Here is a 25,471-nt window from a genome sequence, read left to right on the forward strand (position 1 = left end):
CCAGTTTCCGAGGTGCCCGCCCCCACGCGCCGGAGGCAGCGCAGCCCGCAGCCCCGAGGGCGAATGCAGGGCAGTTGGCGAACTTAAAAGTGAGAGTGCGCTCAAGATCGGAATTGCCAGAATTGTGGGAGAGTGGGGTCGACCCAAAGCCCAAGTTCACTTTTTCCAACAGCTCGCTCACCCGCTCGTCCTTTAGGGATCCGCGCTGCTTTAGTGCCAACCTGGCACCCTTTGCCCCGGGATGTTGTGTCATTTTGCTCTGGGGCAGGAAGGACAGTGGCCCAAATGGGTGGCGAGTGGGTCCCTGGGGTCCCGGAAAGCTCCTCTTCCCACGTCTCCCCTCCCACCAACACCTCCCAGTCTTTCCTTCTTGCACTTTCCCGGGGCTGGCTAGACCGGCGCGGACTTGCCCCAGACCTTTGGGGAGCGCCCCAGGTCTTTAATGACAGCTTAAAAGTGGCAGTTGGAAAAGTCTAAACAGATGAGGCTGACGTGGGGCGTGTTCCGCTCCCTAGCAAGAGTCGGGATGGGAGCTGGGAGCCGCGCTGCTGGCCCCAGGCCCCTGCGCCTCGCCGCCAGCAAGTAGGTGGGGGAGCCGCTGCTGCCGCCAGCCCCATCCCGCTCCCAAGCCTCGCCCGCTGCGCCCTGGCCGCGGGCACAGAGAGGGTGCAGGGCCTTGCGGAGCCTCCTCCACCCAGCTCATTAACCTGCCTGCTCCGGGCGGTCCGGACACCGGCTTCTCGCTGCGGCACCCGCGGCCAGCACACTGCCACAGCTGCCGGGATCCCCCGACTCCGGGGGGCAATGAGGGGGCGGTGGAGGGGGCACTGCTCCTCTGGCATTACCTAGAGAAGCGACACCGCCCCGCCCTGCCGTCGGCCCTCCCTCGCGCCCGCCCGGGCCCGTGCGCCGGCTCCGCTAGAGGGTAAGTTGGGAGTGTTTCGCCCCCACCGACAGCTCTCCCTCCCTTTCCTATTTTTCCCCCAAAGTTTTCCTAGAAGTGGGGATTGGGCTAGGGGAGTAAGAAGGTCCGGGTGGCCTCCCTTTTTTTACCCTCTCGGCCACAGTTACCCCCCACTTCGTCTCCCTGGCATCTCCTCGCCCCTCCCGAGTAGCGCTCCGGAATGACAATTGGAGCGCGGCTCCTTTAAGAGCCCGGCTTTGCCTCCCGGTAGCTGAAGGTCATTAAACACAAAAGCTCTCAGCGCTGCGGTCCAATATAGCGCATGCGCCCTGCCCGAGGACTGGCAGGGAGACGGCAATATGGCGAGAATGCCTGGCAGCGGGGACTGTAACACCAGCGCGGGCGGCAGCGCCGCCGCAGCGGCAGAGAACAATGGGGAGCGGGGCGAGGGCGAGCGCGGGGCCGGGGGCCGCGGACGCCGCCACGGCCGCCCGCACTACTGCAGCGCGGGCGAGGAGGAGGAAGAGGAGGAGGAGGAGGAGGAGGACGAGATCCAGGAGGTGCAGATAACGGGGGACGAGGAGGACGGAGGTGGGGGGCTGGAGGAGGACGAGGAGGAGGAAGAGGAGGAGATGGGGATGGACTGGGAAGAACCCCTGGAGCCGGAGGACTCGGCCGGGGAGGAGCTGGAGCCCGAGCCGGTCCATATGATCCATATGGACCAGAGCGCCGCGCTGGAGCCCGAGGCGCCGCCGCGTCTGCTGGCTCCCCGGGCCCGCGCGGGGCCTCCGGGGGACAGCGCGGAGGTGGACCCCGACGTGCTGCAGCGCCCCGAGCGGGCCCGGCTGAGCGAGAACACCCGGCTGGCTACCCGCTACGCCGTGCGCATCTTCCGGGAGTACCTGAGCGAAAAGGCTCAGAGCCCAGACTTCGAGACCATGGACAAGGGGGCGCTGTGTCGCGTGCTGCGCTCCTTCTACGCCGAGGCCCGTTCTAAGAGCGGCCAGCTCTACAGCAAGTCCTCGCTCATCAGCATCCGCAGCTCCCTCAACCGCTACCTCAATGAGCCCCCGTACTGTCGCACGCTCGACCTCACCAAGGACCCCGAGCTGCGCAGCGCCAACCTGACTCTAGCCGCAGTCATCCGCAAGCTCGAGGAGCAGGGCGCGGGGCCGGTGGTGCAGAAGCAAGCCATCACGCGCGCCGACCTGCGCAAGCTCTACACCTCCAGCGTCTTCAGCACCAACACGCCCTTTGGGCTGCTCAACAAGGTCTGGTTCGAGACCTGCATGTACTTCTGCACGCGCGGCCGCGAAAACCAGCGCGAGCTGGAGGAGGACTCCTTCGGGCTGGCCATGGACGAGGACGGTCGCAAGTTCGTGTACTTCAAGTCGCTCGGGCCTTACCACAAGTCGCGCTCCTCCTCCTGGAGTAAGAAGCGAGCGGAAAGCAGCGATGAAGAGAATTTGCCGCGCATGTACGAGACTGGCACCGAGTTCTGTCCCTATGCCAGCTTTGTCAAGTACCTGTCGAAGCGCAATCCCCTCTGTAAGGCATTCTTCCAGCGGCCACGGGACCACTGCAGCGAGGGCGATGTGACCTGGTACGAGAACAAAGCCATAGGCAAGAACTTGCTGGGCACCAGGATGCAGATGCTCTCCAAGGCAGCTAAGCTGTCCAAGACCTACACTAATCACTGCATCGGCGCGGTGTCCATCGCCACGCTCAACAGCATCGCGGGCATCGGGACCAAGCTAGGCTCCCCGGCCCCGCAGGGCTGCTATACCGAATCTCTGAACGGGTCAGCTCGTCACCACTCCCACCATCCCCCCACCCATCCTTCCCACCACCACCGCCCCCAGCCGCCCTCGCTGGGGAACACTTATATCCTCCCCAAAGACAGCCAGGTCGGGCCCGATGTGAAATCCGAGGCTGCGCCCAAACGCGCACTGTACGAGTCAGTGTTTGGGTCCGGGGAAATCTGCGGCCCTTCTTCCCCCAAAAGACTTTGTATCCGTCCTTCCTCGGAACCTGTGGATGCAGTGGTGGTGGTTTCCGTGAAACACGACCCCCTGCCTCTTCTTCCAGAAGTCAATGAGCACCGAAGCACCAATTCTCCCACCATAGTTTCACCTGCTATTGTTTCCCCCACCCAGGTAACCAAACCAAAGTCTATGCATGAAATATTTGTCTGTTACACTTCAGGACTAACTTTTATGCTCCCGTCGGTCCGGGTTGGGGTGGGGGAGGATTTTTTTTAAGTAGGTGTTATACTGCACTGGGTTTGATACATTCCCTAGAAATGTAACTCTTCGTGTTTGGGGGGAAACTCTAGCCCTAACCTTAAAAGATGCCGGGGGGGGGGGGGGGGGCGCTTAGCTTCCAAGTCTCTGCAGCGAAGTAACAAATTAACGCTAGAAACCTCAGAGTTCTCAGAACAAAAGGTTTAAGCTCATTCTTGAGTGCCTTTCCAATGATGCCTGAGTTTTATAAGGGAAGGATTGCCAGAGTGCAGAATAGAGGTAGTTATCTTAAGTAAATTAGAATGAGTTACTTTTAAAATGCTCCATTACATACTCGCCATAACTTCTAAAGGTAGAAAAATACACTTCTAAATTATTAAAAAGAAAACATGCCAATTCCACCTCCTGTAGATTGCTTTTGTTGTTGTTAAAGAAAGGGGGCGGAGATGCAGCGGCAGGCAGTGGAGTGCCTGTTTATTCTTTTAACATGCAGCCACGTGTGCCGGTGTCGGGTGTCGTTCCCATTAGTGTTGTTAACATGGCTGAGCTATGGGCATGATGCACATATGTGCAGCTGGGACGTGCCAAGCTGGCTGTGGGCACTGACACAGATTTATTCATCCCTAGCCTGTAGAGGCTCACTATCTGGGACCCAAACAAGGAAGAGAGAGAAAGAGGGGTGGGAGAGGAATCAGCCCAGAGTAAGTGGACAGCGGGACAAAGATAAAACTTAGACAAATCAGTTCACCTGTCTGAGCTTTATTTAGGTCGTTGAACCTGAAAGAAACCCACAACAAAAATTCCTTAATCAGTGACAGGAGTGTGCAAAGAGATGGCCTGTGTGCTACAGAGTCTTTCCCCTGCTGCTGTCTGGAGCACAGAGATGGCCTGCGTGCTAGAGAGTCTTCCCCTGCTGCTGTGCCTCGAGAAGCCTGCTCACCAGACTGTTAGGGTTATGTTCCTGTCTTGGATGCTTCTCTAGAAGGCAGACATGAGAGCTCTCTTGTGGCCCCGTTTGTTGGCAGGAGTCACAGGAAGTTTTTACCTTTTTGACACCCCACCCCCCACCCACCCACACATGCTATCAGCAGAAATAGGAGAAATAGTGAGGCCCATCACTACCTCTGTTCTCTTTCTCCAAAGTGGAAATTCCAGTTCTGGACAAGCTGACCCTTTCAAAGGCTTAGGCATGCCTCAAGGCGGCCAGGAGGGCTGCAAGTGGCTTCTCAACCCACAGAGCCTGCGGCTGTGTGTCCTGTGTGTCTCTCTCTGTGCAGTTCATTCTATCAGGAGTTGTTTAAAAGAATTTTAAGGATGGAGAGTCGAGATAGAGTTTACTTTTTCTTTAAAAGCAAAACAAAAATGCTCACATTCTTCTAATAAATACCCTTCAAGTGCCCTGGGTTAAAAAATCCCACCTGATTAAGAGTGTTAACACCAAGAATGTATATTAAATATGTATGTATGCTGGATAGTAATAGAATGGTCAGTTCTGGGTATTGGTGTCATGTGGGTGTGTGTGACTGAAGGATCCATAACAGCTTTTTGTTTTTCTTCTTTCCTGGCTTTTGTTTTTAGTGCATCCTCCCACCCCCATCACTGTGTTTCATTTACCCTCGTGAGCTAAACCAGCCTAGAAAACTTTATACTGAGACTTCTGTTATTCTCAAGTTACTGTCAGGCAACTCCCAAGTTAAATGGAGATATGCGTATATTTTACTTACATGATTACTAACCATGGCTGTTCAGCAAGGTCTTAGCTGCTAGGCTTTTTTAGTTACAACTACAGAAAAGGGGTTCTATTTGTGCTTTTTGGGGGGTTCCTAAAGATCAGGCCCAGGCTCATGTGCATAATAGGCAGGTGCTGTATTGAGCCCCACCCCCAGCCCTGTTTGCATGTGTTTAGTAGTCAACTTTTCAGTTAGAATATAGTAGAAAGCATTTCTGCTTTTAAGAAACCAGCAGGTTTAACAACTAGCTCCTGTAGAATTCACTCGAAGGCCCCACACATTTGCTTTATGTAGAAAGATCCACTACACTTTACCTTTGGCATATATTAAATCCCTATCTTTGCAGATTAGTGATGGTCAAGGTTGGTAGTCAATGGCAACATAGAAGGATCCATTATTCTTGGTCACCTCAACCCTTGGAGATGCCCAGACTTTGAACTCCAACTGTGTTCTTCTTAATACCACCCTCGAATGGCACTGAACCATGGATATGCCCTGGTTTTCCTGACATACACACCCGTCATAAAGTTTGGTTTAAACATCAGGCACAATAAGAGATGGACAGTTGTACCTTTTGATAAAAGTAGAACCAGTACAATACCCTAAAAGAAAACTTATCTAACACTTATCTTAAAACTTATCTAAAACTTCTTTATTTCTGGAATTTCCCATTTAATATCTTTAGACCATAGTTGACCACGGAAAGGAGAACTATGGATAAAGGATGAACAGTCTCCTTGCAAGGGTGTTAACAAATGTCTTCATCTATGGGAAAGGTAGAAAAATGAATACACCCAAGAACGAGTAGGAGGATGGAGTCTGTGAGTTTCGGTGGAGTTGTTTGCTTTGGGAGGGTGATGGTAACTCTGGCAGAGGGCTCTGACACTCCTTAGTGGTGTTAGCAGGCAAACCACTTCATGTCCCCTCCCCCTGCACAGTGTCACGATGATCAAGTTTTTGGTAGTAATTGCTCTCTCCGTTCCACTTCATTATTTATTTCAGTGTCTGGGAACTGAACCCAGGGCTTTGCATATGCTGAAGATCTCCATTTAATAATGCAACACCATCAAGCATCACATACTGGAATCCCATCACTGGGATTACATCACTGAGGCAGGAGGGTCTCATATTTGAGGCTAGTCTGGGCTCTATAGTGCAATCTTACCTCAAAAATAAAATTTTAAAAATATTAATTGGAAAAATAGGTTTAATATTATATCCTACATTTTTGTAACTATTATCTTTGCATGAAAATGCGGCATTTACCTTTTTAAGCAGATGGTAGAGATTCGCAATTTGTTTTTAGTTGTGCTGTGATCGAATCAGGACTCGCCAGTGTGCTCTCTAACACTGAGCATTATCTGGAGTTTTATTCTTCATCACTCAAAGGAAGAAGTATTAATAATCTTATGTTCTACTTGCCATAGTTTTTTGTTGATGTTTTGGCAGATGGTTTGTGTGTCTAGTGCAAAATAAAAATGGGAAAGTTAGTTTACTGTAAAGCATACTTGGGGCTGAAGATGTAGCTCTTTGCTGTTGTTCTTTTGTTTTGGGGTTTTTGAGACAGGGTTTCTCTGTGTAACAGCCCTAGCTGTCCTAGAAATAGCTCTGGAGATCAGGCTGCCCTTGAACTCACAGAGGTCTGCCTGCTTCTGCCTCTGGAGTGCTGGGATTATACTTTGCATGCACAGAGCCCCAGGCAACACCTCTCCCTCTCCCTCTCCCTCTCCCTCTCCCTCTCCCTCTCCCTCTCCCTCTCCCTCCCCCTCCCCCTCCCCCTCCCCCTCTCCCTCCCCCTCCCTCTCCCCCTCCCCTCTCCTCTTCCCCCCCCTCTCTCTGTCTCTCTCTCTCTCCTCTCACATGTGTGTATGTGTGTTCCTCTCCCCCCAACATCCAGAGTACTTGCAACTTGTGACCAAGGTATCTGGTTACACTTGCTTGGCTCTAGTCCAGATTAATTCTGGAAATACTTTTAAAGAAATGCAGTAAGTAGAAGTCCAGCAGCATAAAGGTTCAGGTGGGGTGAGTGCCCTATTTCTGTGTGACCTGCCTCATCATGTTCTTGAGTTGGTCCTTACAGTACGCAAGCTAGATAGAGAGGAGCAGCCACCTAGCTATAAACACATAGCCCTCTAATTCACCTCTGGAAGAACCCAGAGGCTAACATCACTGTGGCGTTTGGGGGATGCAGTGCTGTTGAGAGAAGGTTGTGTTGTGTAGCCCAATCTGTCCTAGAATTGCCAATGGTGGAACTTGCTTCCTAAGTGCTGGGATTACAGGTGTGCCCTACAGTGCCTGGCTCCTGGAGTTGGCTCTCATTATGTACTGCCATGTTGGAGGAGCTGCGGTGTGCCACATTTGTATTTGATGGACAGAAGTGTGCATTTGATGTACTGAAACCAACTCCCAGGTTGTATTATGGGTTGGAAGACTAGGCAGGTGAGAGTTTGTATAGGCGGGAAGGACAGTGACGGAAACAAAGCTTCCCGCACTGACCACTTGGCAGCACTAGACTTAATTGCCTCGTTAAAAATTGTGTTTTCCTGTTTTTTTAGTATGGTTTGTGGTTACCTTCCTTTTTCAACAGTAAGATGCTTGCTCTTTTAGGGAAATTTCAAACTGGCAGAGGAACTACCTGTCTTGTGCAGAAGTACAGAGCTGTTTTGTCATTCAGGAAGTAGTTCCTGAGTGTTGACTATTTCAGCTTTATGCTAGGAATTTATAAACTGACCAGTTTTCTACTTGGCAGGTAGTCTCCTTGGCAAGACTTCGGTCTCATTTCGTATTAAAACCAGATCCAAAGAAGAAACGTTAAAAGGTGATGGGGGGACCTGTAAGGCCTCATGTAGCCCAGGCCAGCCTTCGACTCCTGCACCTCCTATTTTTGAAGCACTAAGGTTACAGGTAGCAGCATCATGCCTGGTTGGTACACTCAACTGTTATTTGGAAGAAAGTAATCTAGTTTTATATCCTCCTTTGTGTACTCCTACATACTAATATCTCTATCAGTACCGGGGATATTACTATTATTTTGCTTTCATTTACTATGCATGAAGTAGCATCTCACTGTGTTACTCAGGCTGGTCTCCAGTTTCCTGTCTCTGCCATTTGAGCAGCTAAAATTACAGGAGCATGCCACCAGACCTTTATTATTTTAAACATATAGAAATCTATACTAGGGAGCAGTTCACTGCATTAAAGCAGATATATGAACTAGGAAAAGAAGGATGTGCTGAGAAACAGGAGCTTGGGTGTCATCTATGTAAAATAGGAGTATCCAGTCTTTGAACTTCTCTGAGCCTCGTTGTCATCCACAAAGTTCATGGTTAACCCTCCCAACCCCCAAATCTCCTAACATTTTAAGTAAGTTTTTGCTGGATTGCATTCACAGCTATCCTGGGCCACAGGCTGGGTACTCCTAATGTAAAATTTAATGTTTTTATCTCTCTGATTTGAAATAAAATACCCCTAAAGACACCCACTTGTTATTATTAAGTAGATTTTGAACAGAGAGAAGCCCCACATCCCTTTTGATTTTTGAGACAGGCCTCATGGAGCCCACACTGGCCCTGCACTCTTTCTGAGGCCAAGAGTATGCTTGATCCTCCTGCAGTGGGATCACAGGTATACACCATGTCACCCGACTGATGTGACACTGGGGATTGAAACCTACAGCTTCATGCATTCGAGGCAAGCCCACTCCTGTAGTCTGAGAAACTCCTTTTGGAACTGCTAGTTGAACTGGAGGTCACTTGCAAGGTCACTGGAGGCGGCGTTTGTAGCCAAGGAAGCCCACTTTAGCTCCGAAGTCCTTGGGTTCAGGTTATCTTTTGGTGTTGTACCTGCTATTTCCAAAGCTGGTCTTGGAATTCCTCATTAACTGTCTATACTACAGCTCCTAGAGTAAGCGTGTGAGCCAGGCTTTGGTTCCTATAAGCTGTGTGATCTCTCTCTACTTAAAGTTCGCTGCATTACACTGGTGAAGAACTGGTTGAAAGCTTCTTTGGAGAATATTCCTAAGGAATGGTGTGATTGAATTCATTGTTTCAGAAGGAATATTGATTGATCTTAGTAAACTAAAATGAAAAACCAAAATGTAGTTTTAGGTCTTTGAAGTAGCCTACTGTGTGTGTGTGTGTGTGTGTGTGTGTGTGTGTGTGTGGTGTGTGTTGTGTGTTTGTGTGTGTGTTGTGTGTGTGTTGTTTGTGCATGTGTGTTCTGTGAATGTGTGTGTTTGTGTGTGTGTTGTTTGTGCATGTGTGTTCTGTGAATATGTGTGTGTTTGTTTGTGTGTGTTGTGTGTGTTGTTTCTGCATATGTGTTCTGTGAATGTGTGTGTGTGTGTGTGTGTGTTAGGCCAGAGGAAGACTTTGTCTTCCTTGCTTGCTCTCTACCTTAATTTTTGAAATCGGGTCTCTCACAGAACCTGGAGCTCATTGGTTTATCTAGCTGGCCGGCCAGTCACATGTAGTGTTCTCTTGTGTCTGTCTCCTCTTCTCCACTGCTGATGCTGTAGATGTACCTGACCTGGGCCTGGCTTTTCCGAGGGGTCTGACCATTATGCTCATGACAGACACTTCACAGAGCCATTCCTACAGCTGAAGTGCCAGTTTCATGTAACACTTTTATATTCTATAATGCTGAGTTCAATTCAGTGTCCTACTGTGTGTTACAAAGGGGAATGGGGTCCAGCCCATGTGGTCGCAAACACACTAGAAATGGGTAGACTCTTCAAGCCTGGCTTCTGGAAACATCTCTTGGACTTTCTTGCTTAGGTAGCTTCCTCTTGGCCTGCTCTTTCCCACCCTCCAGAGAGGACAGACTGAATGGTGTGGAATGGATTCTGTGTGGTCTGAGGAAATGAGCAGCGATATCCTGGAAGATTCCTTCGTACAGCAAAGACCATGATGGTGGGATCTGCTCGTGCCCATGACTGTAACAGGGTGGGAAAGCTTGACGTAGTGGCGAGACCCCATCCGGTGAGGCGGCTTTGAAGGCTTTCCATAGTTCTCCCAGTCCCTCTGACCGACATTTTCTTGTCAGGCTACCTTTCCACACCTTTCCGGTCAGAGGGAGAGCAATCTGTATTTAACAGTGAACTTAGTGGCATTTTACCCCCTTACATCATAGCTTAAATTTTGTTCGAGTCTTAGATAATGGCTTTTTTTGTAATTATAAAAGTAGAAATAGCAGATGGCAGCCTTGAGCAATCCTTGAACTGCTTGTAGGTGCTCCCCTCCCTGTTAGCACAGGACTTTCCACACTGTCAGTCCCGGGGGAATACTTTTGTTCTGGAGACCCTCTACGTTCTGAGCTGTGTGATTGGAGCTCCTACTCTCTGCTAGGCAGTGAGACTTTGGTTGTTTTAATCCTCTGAAACACAGGACAGTGAGGATGGTGTCAGTCTCTCATGGTGAATCCCTTAGAGACACCCCAATAACTGAGAGACCACGTGTGACCTTGAAGGGGGGGAAAGGAAGACAGGCTAGAAGAGCTGCTTTATTCTGACTCCTCCAGCCCTTCCAGCCTCTACCCTCAGTTCCCAGCCCATCTCCCCTGAAATACTGAGCAGCCCCATGCTGGTTGACCCCTCCCCGCCAGGACAAACCTTGCCTGGGAGCACCAGGCCTCACTCACACCTGGGACTGCCCACTGCCTGGCAGTGACCTCTGAAAGGCTTGTTGTGATTGGGTCCGAGAGGAGGGGGCAAGAATGTGCCACAGGAAGGAGCTGACAGATTTAAGATGGCATATGGGGGCAGGGGCCCGGAGAGAAGAGCGGCTGACCCAGGATGTCACTTCCTTTATGAGGTGTTCAGTTACCACATTAAGATGTCAGGACAGTTTGGGAAGCTTGTAATTGTCAATCTTCAGCTTTCCTTCATGCCTGTAGTCAAAGTTAATGTAGTTAGTTCACTGTTTCCCTAGTTGGTTCTTTCTGGACTCATGGAGAGTGAGCCACTGTTGAGTGCACCGCTCCATTTGGAGCCTTTCCACCAAGCTAGGAGGCTACATTAAAGCATGTATAATATGTTTGTAGATTTAACATTAAATATAATAAATATTTAAAATCGTGTAGTCTCTATAGATTTGTCTACCTTATTCTTTTATAAAAATTTTCATAATCTTTACGCACATGCACACAAATAAATTTGATTGTGTGTGTGTGTTTATGATAGGGTTTCACTATGTATAATCCCAAGATAGCCTGGAACTGTCTGCTATGTGGCCCAGAGTAGCCTCGAACTTGTGGCTATCCTCCTGCCTCAGCTTCCTGAGTGCTGCATTCGGGTTACAGGTGTGCGTCACCACACCCAGCTTGCATGCGATACTTTAAAAGAACAATCCTTCATTGTTTTATAGTCTGGGAAGTAATTACTTTGAACACACTTCCTGAGCATGGTTAATTCCGATTCCCTTGCTTGCTCCTGTTTCCAACACTGTGTGTTAAGGGCTGACGTGCAGGCAAGTGAGCGTTTTCCACCTTCCCGCTGTCATGGGTCACAGAGTAGACTAGCCAGCCAGATCACGGCAGAAGGGAAAATCGAAGTGCTAGCATCTGGTTTCACTGGGCTGTAGGCTGCAGGGACAAACAGGGCTCACTCAGTTCACAGTGGTATCCTGATTTAAGAGCTCCCAGCCTCTCACTGAGCAGTCAGTGAAGGGGTAGGGTACGATCATGGCCCCAAGGCCATATCCCCAGGGACTTAGCAAAACAGCACTACCTCGTGAAGTCCCAGCACCTCCGAAAGCCATGCTAGGCATCCAAAGCCTTCAGCTGATGAGTTTAGGAGGGACGGAGAGAGGCATTCCCTACCCAAACCATACAGTATGGAATGTCACCGTTCTGGCCTGGTCCGCACCTTTATTTCAACAGGAGCCCTAAATGGTTTCCGTTCACTGGGGGTTTTGCTGGGTACTGAGCTGGTCACTTGTCTGAGGCTCACAGAGCTATAGCCCTGCTTTATAGTTTACTGCGGGACAAGGCTAGTAGGTGTTGACTGATTTGATGACCATCAGGTAACCTAGCTGGGATTTGAACTCAGAGATTTAAATACATGGTCTATTGGTATTAAATTTCTTATCAACTGTTTAAGTAAAAGACGATGTCATATCAAATCATATCTCAGGCTTAGGGGGTTTCCCTTGACAACTTGTTTTTACGCAGCACTAAAATATAAGTATATAGAAATGTAGGGAATGCAAATATCTTTTCCTATGATTGGCAGACACACGTGGGCTTGTGGGACCTCAGCCTATGTTGAATCTGGGGACTGGAACAAACCCTTGAGAGACCAAATGACAGAACAGTTAGGAACAATCCCCACAGCTAGACCCTAGACCTGCTGGCAGCTCTGCCTTCCACTCCCCGGGGGGCATCTCCTCCTTAGCAAATGGGATGTCCATTGGGATTAAATTAATTACCATTGGACAAGTTCTCAATTAGGTTAGGGATGTGGCTCCATGGGTAGAATGCTTGCTTAGCACTTACAAAGCCCTGGGTTCAGTTCCTAGCACAGAATAAACCATGTGTGATGCTTTACAAACCCAGCACTCAAGAGATGGAGGCAAAAAGACCAGGGTTCAAAGTTACTCTCAGCTACAAAGTGAGTTCAAGGCCAGTCTGGGCTTGATCCTTTCTCAAAAACAAAACAGCAAAGGAAAGAAGAAAGGAAAGAAAAGAGAGAAGATTGAAGATTGCTTCTTAAGACAGCCATTCTAGAAATAGTTACTATCATTTTGTAAGCACCAAGTATTGCTTGTGGGGAAAATGCAATTTTGGTGTCAAGTCCCCATGCCAGTCTTTGCCGTTCTGGGGCTGAATAGCGACCTCGCACTTTCTTCTCTATGAACTGGACAGGGATCGGGAGACCGCGGGCCTCCTGATAGACGGTGAAGTTTTGTTGTAGCTTGTGACTCTCTGGTGCTCTCTGACCTCTCCCCAGTTATATCACAGAAACCATCTTTAGCTGGCTTGATTCCCTTTAAAATTTGCCTAAGCCCCTAAGAGGACTTCACTCTGCCCATCCTGGGCTTCCTCTGCCTAGGTACCTAAGAGGAGTTCACTCTGCCCCCCCCCCACCCCCGGCTTGCTCTTCTCCTGTTTCTCTTTGTAGGAAGTGGGGTTTTTTAAGGCTGAAAGGAGTCGGGGACCACAGATGGCTAGAACTGCTGCCCAAACTCCAGTGGTTCAGCAACAATGGCTTAGACAAAATCTTGTTATACGATTGGGGAGTTAGAGGTTCGTCATAATGGATGCCTTTAATTTTTTTTAACATTTATCTGTATGTGTGTGTGTGAATAGGCGTTAAGTATGCGTGTGTGTGTGTGTGTGTGTGTGTGTGTGTGTGTGTAGGTCAGAAGGAAGCTTGCAAAAGTCTGTTCTTTCCTTCTACCTTGTGGGTTCTGAGGCCTGAGTTTTTGGGCTTGGCTACAAGTGTCTTTATCCACTGAGCCCTCTCAGCAGCCCCACACTGGTGTTCTTAAGATGTGAAAATTGTTATAGCGATCACTTTTAAAGGTCGACTAATTTCTTACTCCCGAGTAGGGTTTCTATTGGTCTAGATCTCATCTTCTACCGTTGGCATTTCTCAAATGCATAAATGGACTACAGTTTTCTAACTGAAAGTTAGAATTGAAGCCACCTTCTGTGCTGGCTACACTGTAAATGAGAAGAAGTGCATTTGATGTTGCGGTGTCCCGGCAGTATGCGAGAAGACTCCAGGGCCAGGGCGACTGGACTCTTAATGGAACACGGCCAACCAATGCGTGACCTCTTGTGCCTTCTTTTAGTGTGACCAAGTGTGCTTATAAAATAGAACTGATTGATGTGACAGTGCAGGGATTTATTGCTTTCAGTTTGCCCTTCAAAAGTCCATGAAACTCGGCCAGTATAGTCCTTGTAGAAGTTCGTGGGCTTTTAGATTTTAGGTTTCATTAGTAAGATAGCTCATCTAGAATATTATTAGCTTCTAGTTTTTAGCATCCTTTCTGATAAAACTTATCTTAATAGGTTTTAGATATTTTAGGCACTTTCTTCTATCTTGAACAAAGATCTTATTGTGGTTTTTTCCCTTCTAGGAGAGAGATAGGGGGCAGAAGGATAGAAGGAAGGAGGGGGAGAGAAGGGAGAGAGAAAGAGGGGGACAGAATATTTATTTTTCAGTGGCTTGAGATAGCAATTCAAAAACACGTTGCTGTGGAAACAGACCAAAATAAAAGTAGCAGGAACTTTAGGAACTGATTATGGTCGTGCCTTTTCCCCTCCCACACCCCAGCGTCTGTCACGTGCTGAAAAGTAATAGCAAGCCATCCCCAGAACTGGTGACTTCTTTCTTGGAGACTTTTTCAGAGTGGTAATAACTAAGTTTCACGAATTTTTCTTAGGTCTCTATTGTTTTAATGTTTTTTTGCATTTGTGTGTGTATGTGTATGCACGTGTGCCAATGTGCATGTTATCACACATATGTAGAGGTCAAAGGAGAACCTGTGGGAGTCGGTTCTCTTCTTCTACCATGTGGGCTCAGGCTTGGCAGCGAGGCCTTTACCCCTGAGCTGTCTCACTGGGTGTTTCAGGAAAGGAAACGTAGAGGTGAGGAGAGTCACCAATCCCATTCTGGCAGCGCCCACTGGTTTTGGTGACATTCCTTGAAGTGAGAGCTGTGACGGCAGAGAGGAGAGTCGCATGCAGCAAAGCTCTGAGAGGTTGGAGGATTGTTTCAAGACAGGGTCCCAAGTAATCCAAGCTCGTCGTGAAGGAATTTGCTGGAATTTGCTCATCGTGAAGGCTGGCCCTGAACTTCTGACCTTCTCTACCCCACCTCCTAGATGCTAGGATTGCAGTCAAGGCCTCTGCACCCAGTTTTACTTAGTAAAAACTGAGATGGAACTGAGGACTTAGTGCATGCTAGACGAGCACCGTGACACCTAAACTCTACCCTCTGCGCCGTGATTAGTTCACAGATGTGTTCTTTGAAATTCGCCATCTTAGTGAGAGTTTCCATTGCTATGACAGAACGAACACCGTGACCGAAGAGCAAGATGGGGAGGAGCGGGCTTGGCCTACGCTTCCATCCACTCTTCACCACTGAGGAAGTCAGGAACCTGGAGGCAGCGGCTGGCGTAGAGGCCGTGGAGGGACGCTGCTTCTGACTTGCCTCCCGTAGCCTGTTTAGCCTGCTGTTCTTCTAGAACCCACAACCAGCCAGAGATGGCCCCATCCACAGTAGGCTGGGCCCGTCTCCATCAATCACTAATTAAGAAAATGCCTTACAGCAGGATCTTGTGGAGATATTTCCTCAATTAAGGTTCTCTCCTTTCAGATAACATTGAGTTTGTGTGTCATAAGATCAGTGGATATAAGACCAGGCAGCAGGCTTACTATGCACAAGACTTGGAGGAACTTGGAGAAGAAGAAGTTAGATGGCTTAAGAGAAGACACTGGGGGCCACAGTTAGCACTTTTATGTGCCCAGTAGGCTGTTTGGAAAAGAAGGTCACCTCATTTTATGACTGATCACAGTCAAAGAGCAAACCGTTGGTTTGTCTCCAAGAAACATGACTAAAGGTGGTCAGACAGAACTGAGAGGTTTAGCTGTATGTTTGTACAGTATGTGGAAACTCAGGAAAAAATAAAATATTTGTAAGACAATATCAGGCCTTTTCTTTGTGGTAACTCTTCAGCTTATCATAGGCTGGGTATCCCTTATCCGGTAAGTTTAGGATGTGAAGTATTTCTGCTTTCAGATTTTCATTTTGGGATTTTTAGAGTACATTTATATACATAATAGGATATCTTGGGGGTAGGACTCAAACATATATGTGAAATTCACGTATATTCCTTATTTTCCTTTTGCATACATCCTAGAGCCGATTCTAAAGTACTACTTGATGCATTTCTTTGCATTGCGCAATCCAGCACATTAAGATGAGGAATTTCCCACTCTGGTGGCAGGTCAGCACTCAGAACAATTTGGATATTTAATACAGGATGCTTAGCCAGTATGCACACTCCAGCTGAAATGCCCCAGTAAACTGGCACGTCTCCCAGGATCACAGTCACCCTAAGTCTGCACCATGTTGCCTGGTGTATATTGTATGACTGAAATAAAAATGAAATCCTCTTTGGAGGAATTAATCACGTGTGTTCTTTGGCTAGTAAGTCCTGACAGCGTGATGAGCCTGCGATATTCTGTAAGAGAGGAAATGCCCACTGAGGGGATCTACCTCCCTCACGACCCCCAAGCGGTCCCATTAGACAGGTGGAAAGATCCAGTTTTCCGAGAGTTCAACTTCTCAGCTTCACCCACCTCCCAAAAAGCAAGCAGAAGGTTGTGGCTCCTGATGAGATCTAGGCCTTTAGACGGGGGCACTTTTGCGAAGCTTGATAACTGACATTGTAGACATGATACAAGTGGACAGGAAAGTGGACGGAGCGAGGCCTGCTGCAGGCCTGTCATCCTAGGCAGGAAGGGTCACAAAGCTCAAGGCTAGCCTGGGCGAAGGAGTTAGGCGCTGTCTCAAAATTAAAAGTTGAAACAGGAAAGTAAAGGCTGCCTATAGCTCAGTGGTAGAATACATGCCTAGCGTGTTTCAGAAATGATTTCATTCTCCAGTGACAAAAAAAAATGGTGGAAGGGAGGGAGGAAGGGAAAGGAGGGAGGAGGGAGGAAGGAGTGTGCAGGAGGAGAGGCCGGGCATCAGCCTGTGCTCGGCATGGCCCTGGTTTGGAGACTGGAGAAAATAAGCATCATGAATTCAAGTGCTCCCAGTCACACTTCAGCTGCCAGGGACCAGAAGCTACCATCTTAGATTGATTGGGGGTTTTTGTTTTTATACAAAGATGAACATGCACACACCCAACCTCACCTTTCCTGCAGTGATGGGTGCTCGCAGACACTCATGGTGACCAGGCCAGTTCTCTGTTGGGCAACTGAGGGCTCACTCCCCAAAACCTTTCGTCTCTTCCACTTCACTCAAGGCATTTAATTAAAAGAAAAAAACCCACACAGTTCTGATGCAGATTTGTGACTGGTAAAAGAACTGATAAAAATGACCATAAAGTGCCCGACAAATAGAAAATGTTTAATAACACCACAGTGCTTTACGGGCAAGGATCTGGCTCTTGGCGTGGGATGACAGGCCGTCCCCACCAAGGCCTTTCTCTTGCTGGCTCTTGGCAGGCAGCACTTGCCCAGCAGGAACAGGCTCCTGAAAGGACTCAGCCCTCTGGGAGTCACCTGACTTGTTTCTGCTGCAAGAACATCTCTGGGAAGTGACAACCACAGACATGTAGACCTTTCATTGGTGACAACAGTACACAAGGAGTAAAGGCCACTTTGGTGACCCAGGAGCCCAAAAGAAAACAAGGGAAAGACAGAGTAAAAAAGACACCGCAAGGAAGGCGAGGGGGCCGCCCCCTGCAGCCTTGCAGGAAGAAGCTACACCTGTGTGCGATTCCCTATTGATTCAGGTGGAATAGCCAAGGGACGGGACAGATTCAAGTCGTGTAAATAACTAACCTGGGTGCTATAGGGCAAGGTACTTCTCATCCGTTGAAGCAGACACTGGGAAGGTAGCGGCCTCCCCATGTATTTGAAGTCCCCAGTGAACGCCACAGACTCATGCCGTACTGTTTCTTCCTACACATTTGTGCATGTTTAATGCCTTCTGCATGGAATGAAGTACACACCAGGCACTTTGGCCATCCCTTTTCTATGTGAGATGCAGCAGCAACAGTAATATTCATTCTTTTTCCTTCTGCGCAGTTTCCCAGAAGCCCCTTGATGTCAGCTCAGCAGCCTCAGTGGGATTTCTTTCCCATTATTAAATAAAGCAGTTCCACTTCTAAATCCTGAAAATAGAGACAGCACACCCCAAAATTAACCAATCCCGAAGTCTATACAGCTGAAAAGCTTTGCCTTTCAAAGGACATATTTACAACTTCTCTTTGGCTTACCCGAATTCCCAGCAGCACGACTCTTGTGCTCCCGGGTGGTTATTAAGTGAATGACATGAGCACAGGACTTACTGCATGGGATACATAGTTATCTTATGACTATGAAGCGTCTGAATGTAAGGCTTGGAAGTTGAGGTGCTAGGGGAGGGGATGGCCCGCACCTCAGGTGAGAGCAGTGGGGCGATTGATACAAGGTCTCAGCATGTTCAGTACTTGGAACAATGTGTAATTTGGAAGTTACAAAGTGTTTACTTCTAGAATTTTCTGTTGAATATTTTCAGACCACAGTTGACCATGGTAACCAAAATCTTTGTAAACCGCCTCCCAGGTGTTGGGGGGGTGTTCTAAGTCCATAATGCAACTGGTAATGTGGGACTGTGGTAGAGTGTTTGTCTAGTGAGTCTCAGAGTTTGATCCCCAGTACTAAAAAATAAAAATCTTGAAGTAAGTGTTTAATAGATTAAAGCTTGAAAATTCTGTTGTTTGGTGGGTGGCAAGTTGGGGATCATTTCTTCCCGATTTTCAGTATTCTCCTAAGAGTAAGACAAAGGACCCAGGAAATAGCTGGATATTTGTAAGCCAGTGACCACAACCATTACATCCCAGCTCAAGCAAGTCACCAAAATGGAGAAGGCCCAGAGCTTTCGTTCCCCTGTTACGTCATGAGAGGCTGACTTAGCTACAGAATAATGCTTAAAAGACAAATATTGCAGATTTCACCAGCTAAGATTTAAAATGACTTCCTGGTACTGGCAGTGTGTCTTTGGTGCTTAGTGGCATGACCCATCTTGCTAGAGAAAAGAGACACCTGGGGTCTTTTCCTAGTTATTAGCAAAGGGTTTATAGCTTCATTTTCCCATCAGGCTGTTTGACACCAGCGAAGCACAGTCTAAATTTGTTTCAGTAAATTAATAAAAACACTTAACTGTCTATGTTTTTTTAAGCATTCATCATTAATTTTTAGTGGATTTTTTGAAATAATAGTTTTAAGAATATTCTCATGACCATTTGGCCAGAAAGGATCCCACCCTAGTCTCTAGTGCATTGCATAGAATAGTAGCATTCTGTGTGAAAAACTGCCCAACCAAGAGGCAGGATGTCATTTTCTCAACACTCCCTTTCCTACCTGATCAAAAGAACTTGCTAAGTAGACATAGACCATGTGAATTCATATCCAGGCCTTGATTGTGTTTCTAGTAACTTTTTTGGAATTGATGCCAGCATTGTCTCTACCATGAAGTGTAATTCCAATTAGGTTCTTAGGCGTCTGTGAATTGCTGGTTTAAAGATGTATACCTCCTCCCTGAGCAGCCTGTCCTCATGGCTGGCAATACAATAGCTGAATATATATACATATATATGAATGTGTGTATACACATATATGTGCGTATATATATATATACACACACATGGTTCCATACACACACACATATACATATGTTTCCATAGAGACTCAGTATATCTGATATCTAATGCTCACAAAAAGCTTGTAGGCTAAGAAATGCTGAATAATATGCTCCAGCAGTAGTTAGTGAATGCTAAACTTAGGACTAGGTTTCTCATGTGTTCATTCATTCAACAATTATTCATTGGGTCCCTATTGTGTACCCATCAAGAAAGACCCAATGATAGAAAAAGGCTCATTTTCCAAGGACTCAATATTCGGGTGGGAAAGGCAGACCTTGGAACTGACAAGACTGCTCATTAAAATAGACTGAAGCCACCAAACCCACTTTATGATGTCCAGTCTCACCTGTCACTTGGGTCCCACCCCACAGAAGCAGGCTTTCACACTAACCACTCTTATTGACGTTGTTATAGGAAGGTTTCATGTGACAATGGGCAGGTGAAGCTGTGACTGGCTTTGTCTATTCTTCCAGATAAAGCTGGTTGCTGTTGCATGAGATTTATAAAATGTAGCATTTCCTAAGTTAAAAAAAAGTGTGTGTTGTGGGTTCAGGTCCATGCATGACATGGTACATGTGCAGAGGTCATAGGACAAGCTCGGGTGTCATTCTTCACCTTCCACCTTGTTTGAGACAGAGTCTTGTGTTCAGTGCCCTGTAAACAAGACTAGTCTATGGACTTGGGAAGCACTCCCGTCCCCACCCTTTCCCTTTGGGAGCTCCAGAATTACAGACGTAAGCTACTGCATCAGGCTTGCTGTGGATTTTGGAGATCTGAGCTCAGCAGGTTCTTCATCCACTGAGCCATCTCTGCAGCCTGCATTTCCTAATTCATGCTGGTTTAAATCAGGGTGGTGAACTCTGGAACACTTAACTCAGCAGTCCTGTTGGGGTCAGGAGAGGGTCCAAGATGAAAAGAGGACTCTGTGCAAGGTCAAGAATTGGTCCCTGCCATGGAGTCAGTCAAGGCCTCTCTCCTGTGGAAGGTTCTGCGTGACCTCAGGGATTCCATGCCACTGTGCTTCATTCAGGCCTCTCGTGACATCCCATTATGCCACCCAGAACACTAAATGAGTCACTCTGGGTGCGGAAAGCAGGGGCATCTTTGTGCTCTCAGGTGCTTATTCTGCAATTGCTGCTTCTTTCTCTCTGACTCTCATGAAGGAGAGCTGAGGGGAACCTGCGGGATCAGCAGCCAACAGCGTAGGTCTACACGCCTACCAAATGCTGACTCATAGCTGAGTCATGGGGTTAGCTTCTGAGAAAGAGAGATTGGCTGGTAGGGATGCAGCTAAGCTCCACCCTGCCCTGCCGGGCCATCAGATAGCCACCAACCAGGTAGGAGCTGACCAGGCCCATAAGGATCAAGAAATGATATCTAGCCAGGCAATACTCATAGAATCTCTCTCTTACCTGAGAACCTGTGATTCTGTTTTGGCAAAATATCTGCAAGTAAAATTCTTGTAAATTAGGTCAAAACAAATATGTGGAGAGAAATTATTTTTTAAAGCTCTGATTTGACAGCTCATGTACTAAAGCTCCAACTTGTGTGTCCCTGGTATGAATTTTAATATTAGGTCAGGTTCTTTAATGTCAAACATATTTGTGTATACTCTATAACATAATATCTATTGCTATTTTTATTTGCCATTTATATGTTAAGAGAGATAGAAAAGAGAGGGTCTTGAAGTTTTTTTTTCTCTTTAGGGGCCCAACACCCAGCTCCCAAATAAATAAACAGAGACTTATTCTTACTTATGAATGAATGTCCAGCCTTAGCTTGACTTGTTTCTAGCTAACTTTTCTTACTTAAATTATCCTGTTTCCATTTAGCTATGTTTTGCCTCTGTTTTTTTTTTTTTTAACCCCTCTTTATATCTTTTGTTCCCTCTTACTCCATGATTGGCTGTGTGGCTGTGTGGCTAGCCCCTGCTGTCTTCCTCTCCTCCTTTCCTCTCTTCTCCCTCTTCTCTTCTGTTTGTTCTCTCTGCCTGGTAGCCCTGCCTATTCTCTTTCCTGCCTGGCTACAAGCCATTCAGCTCTTTGTTAGACCAATCAGGTCTTTTAGACAGACACAGTCACACAGCTTCACAGAGTTAAACAAATGCAACATAAAATAATGCAACACATTTTTGCATCATTAAACAAATTCTACAGCATAAATACACATCTTAAACTAATATGTCACAACAGGGTCTTTTTTATAATATACTTTACATGCATTGGACTAAATGTATTTGAGCCAATGGTTGAAACTTTCTAATTATTTTTAATGTGATGTACGTAGAAAAGTCCTTTAAAGAATAGTGGTTTGTAATGATGGTATAAGCCAATCATTCCAGCTGCTTAGGAGGCTGAGAAAGGAGCATGATAACTTTAAGGCACCTTTGGGCTGCAGCTTCAACTTAAGACCATCTGGGCAATTTAGTGAAGCCCTACCTCAAAATAAAAAGTAAAATGAGGGCTGGGGATACAGCTTCATGGTAAAGTACTTGCTAGCATGCTTGAGGCTCTGGGTTTAATCCCAAGTATAACAAGAAGGTTGAACATTTTAAAGAGTCAGCATTAACATTTTCATAAATTCCAGCCATTAATTCTTTATTAAAGTCCATTCCACGGGAAGGGACATTGCTCCATTGTTTATTACTCTCCTTCCCATGCCTAGTACATACTGTGAGCTCAGACACATTTACAAAAAAAAAAAGCATATTTTGTAGTATCATTTAACGTTAATTATATGCCGCCACCTCCCCCAGCTGAAAGCTAAAGAGTTTCCCCTATATATTATATCCTCACCTGAAAATATGAAAACTAATTTCTTGGTTTTACAGATTAGAAGTGAAAAGATTTCCCAGTAGCACACACAGGAAGTATGCTGTTCCTTACGCACAGCTGCCTACACCTGGGTGTCCGGCACAGCGCTGTCCTCCCTTGGGCCGGAGTGAAGACAGAGCCTGAGATTGGTCCCGTTCAATATTGCGTATGTTCCAGTTCCAATTGTTCTGCTCTCTGTTCTTAGTGCACAACAGAAAGCACATACAGACCAGGCAAAGGCTTTCCTGGTAAGAGGGCGTCTGTGTGGCAGGATGAATCTATGGCTGTGAAAGCCAGGGCTGGCAGGGATTCGCCAAGTAACCAAGACTTCCAGTCTCATGGGAGCTCTTTTCTGTATCTCTCTAGACACGGCGCTTTCCCCTTCCTGTTCTCGTCCCACTTCTCCTGCATCATTTACTTACCTCCCAGCCGCAGACAGACAACCAAGAAGAACTGTCACGGAAGTCACCATTTTGTTTCACCCAGTCACCCAATGTGTACGATTTTCTCTAAGGATAGGCACGCAGCAGTACGGGGAATTTTGGAGGGAGCCTCTGCAACTTTAGGTGGGACAGTGTTATGATTTGGGTTTGGGAAATACAGCAGTAAGAATTCTATACACGGTGCTTTAGAATACCAAGAGTTAAATATCCCCCGTGCACTGGTACTGGTCCAGATGACTGTCTGCCCCCTAACAGAACGCTAAATAAGCACTTTTCTAGAGAAGGGGCAGGAAGCGCCAGGGTCCTTGTCTGGGTTGCTGTCAAGATAAACAGTGTGCAGTGTTTCGGGATGTCAGTGATGATGACATGAATCCTGCTTGGCTTCTATCGGCTTTTATCGTGGTCCTGCCTTTTTGATTTTTTGTAACTATAGGAATTAAAATAAGTATAAAATGATTTAATATTTGAAAATTGGTGCTTTGTTCTAGTGTAGGTACAACCTTGAGGAGTCACCTTTTCTCCCCTGTGTGTGTGTATGAGTGTGCACACACACATGCGTGTGCATGTATGTGTGTACAGGTGATTGTATACCTATGGAGGCCTGAGGACAACAGTGGTGTTATCCTCAGGAACAACTGAAGCTCGCTAATTAGGCCAGACTGGCTAGCAACCCCCGGTTACCCTCTGTGGCCACCTCCTGAATGCAGGCATTACCAGTCTGTGTGTGTAGCCACTCCCTCTGAATGCTGGCATTACCAGTCTGTGTGTGTAGCCATTCCAATGTATTTTTATTTTTATATGGATTCTGGGGATCAAATTCAGGTCCTCAGACTTGTAAGGCAAGTGCTTTATTGACTGAACCATCCCGCCATCCAGACCCTTCTTTTTTCATATAAAGAATGACATCTGAGCCATGGGAATGGTGAAGTTTGTAACCACAGCACTAGGGAGGTGGAGGCAGAGGATCAGTTTAAAGTCATCCTCAGCCCTAGAGTGACTTTGAGACCCGTTGGGGGTGCATGGAACTGTGTCACAACTCTCCTCCTGCATATATAATGAATAATGTTTGGTATTATATAATATTTAATGGCATTTAAATATATTTATCATTTATTGTATTGTTCACATATTACACTTAATTTTCTTTATGATATACTCTGTTTTCAGTTCTGAATGTGCAGAGGGAGAAAAGGCAGGAAAAAGGATTTTGAACCAAGAGATATGGTAGACAGAAGGAAGTACATGAGCAAAGGGCCTCCCAAAAGAAAGCATGAACATTCAAGGATACTCCAGAACAAAGGGCTCTGATCTTGGAGCGCAGAGTCTGATGGGGAAGTGGTGAGAGGGAGAACCAAGGGGGCTGGAGAAGGGGCCCATCCTTATGTCAAGTCCACGATGGAGATTTCAAGTCTTGGGCAGCACCGAAGGCAGGGGCAAAGGAGAGCAACTTGCTCCTCCTCTGGTGTTTATTGTTTTGTGTTTTATAATTTTTGTCTCACTGACATATAAACTGGGTTGCAGAGAGGTCGGGTCAAAGGGCCCCAGGTTAAGGGTGAGAAATTGGTAGAAGTTTAGGCTGATTTTGAGGTTTGGAGGTATGCAGAGTCACAGGTTTCTGGCATAACAAGGCAGACAGATCAGGAGACATTTCTAGGAACTGCAATATGTCTGGGATACCCATGTGGGCACAATGCTAAGCAGATGGCATCCAAGTGTGGGGGTACTGGGCTAGATGGCCAGATCTGGAGCTCCTCAGGACGATTACTGAAGCCATTTGCATGGATTGTCCTGCTTGATAAGAAATGATAGGAGCGAAAGACAGCACAGCAACTGGATATTCGGGGGCCTAGGCCAGAAGGGGAGAGGAACTCGACACAAAGCAGCAATAAGGCAGTTTCAGAAGCAAAGCAAGGGGCCCATTTGCTTAGTGCAGCCTGGAGTTCTAGCAAGATGAGGCGTACAGTGTGTGTTTGGATTCCCTTAGGGAGGCCTGTGGTCATCTTGGCAAAAGAGGTTTGAGGAGGGATAGGTGTACTGAAATACGGGCTGCTGCAGGGGAGCCATAGTGCAGCCCAGGGAGGTAAGGAATATGGGAGGGTAGTGCGGGATGTCCCTCTGTGTGCTGTGAATATGTTTGATTGCCATTGGTTAATAAAGAAGCTGCTTTGGCCTATGGCAGGGCAGAATATACCAAGGCGGGAAATCCAAGCAGAGATAGAGGAGGAAGAACGGCAGAATCAGGGAGACACCATGTAGCTGCAGAATGAAAAAAATGCCAGAACCTTACCAGTAAGCCATAACCTCATGGCAATACACTGATTAATAGAAATGGGTTAATTTAAGATATAATAGATAGCTAGGAATGCGCCTGAGTCATTGGCCAAACAGTGTTTGTAGTTAATATAGGTTTTGTGTGATTATTTGGTTCTGGGTAGCTGGGAAACCAAAAACCAGTCTCTGTTTACAGGAGGGTTCTGTACCTTTAAGAAGGAAGACTGAAAAACCGACATAATCTGAATGAGAAATCTGGAGTCAGGACACAGCAGGATGCTGAGGGTGGGTCACCTGACTGGCTATGCATTGTCTTATTAACGCTTTACTGCACTTTTCAAAAGTTACAGGCAGAAAAGATTAGCCCAGGCTAGACCAGTACCGCACAGTCTTTCTGCTAGGCCAGAGGAGACCCTGCCCAGCAGGACTTGTGTTCCAGAGGTAGGTGGAGGCAGCAGAGGAAGACTAGAGTTCTGTCAATAAAGGATCCTGGTTCCCTGTTTGTTCAAGAAAGTTCCCAATCAACTGGAATTTGATTGTAATCCAGAGTAATCCAGAGTCAAAGCTAAGGCTCCAGTTCTCCATTGCAAACACAGCCATGACGGCTCGTGCCTGTTACCCTGCTACTTAGAAGCTGAGGCAGGACGAGGGCTGAGAGTTCAAGGCCAGCCTGGGCTAACAGCGAAACCCCGTTGCTGACACAA

General features: G+C 47.1%; 1 protein-coding gene across 2 annotated transcripts in view; it reads left to right on the forward strand.

Moving 5' to 3' along the window:
• The first annotated feature begins 416 nt into the window (after window positions 1-416).
• The window catches only part of Kctd1 (potassium channel tetramerization domain containing 1), a 100,415-nt gene continuing 75,360 nt past the window's right edge, over window positions 417-25,471 (forward strand). The window contains exon 1 of one of the 2 annotated variants that reach the window (XM_038331298.1): window positions 417-925. Coding sequence is in view for 1 of the 2 variants with exons in the window: in XM_038331297.1 (XP_038187225.1) it covers window positions 1,264-3,060 (1,797 nt within the window). In the remaining variant the exon portion in view is untranslated. Of the gene's footprint in view, window positions 926-1,263; window positions 3,061-25,471 lie in introns of those variants that run through there. The other variant, XM_038331297.1, reaches the window with a different exon arrangement.

This window comes from Arvicola amphibius, chromosome 5, assembly GCF_903992535.2.
Source record: "Arvicola amphibius chromosome 5, mArvAmp1.2, whole genome shotgun sequence".
In the NCBI taxonomy this organism is placed as follows: Eukaryota; Metazoa; Chordata; class Mammalia; order Rodentia; family Cricetidae; genus Arvicola; species Arvicola amphibius.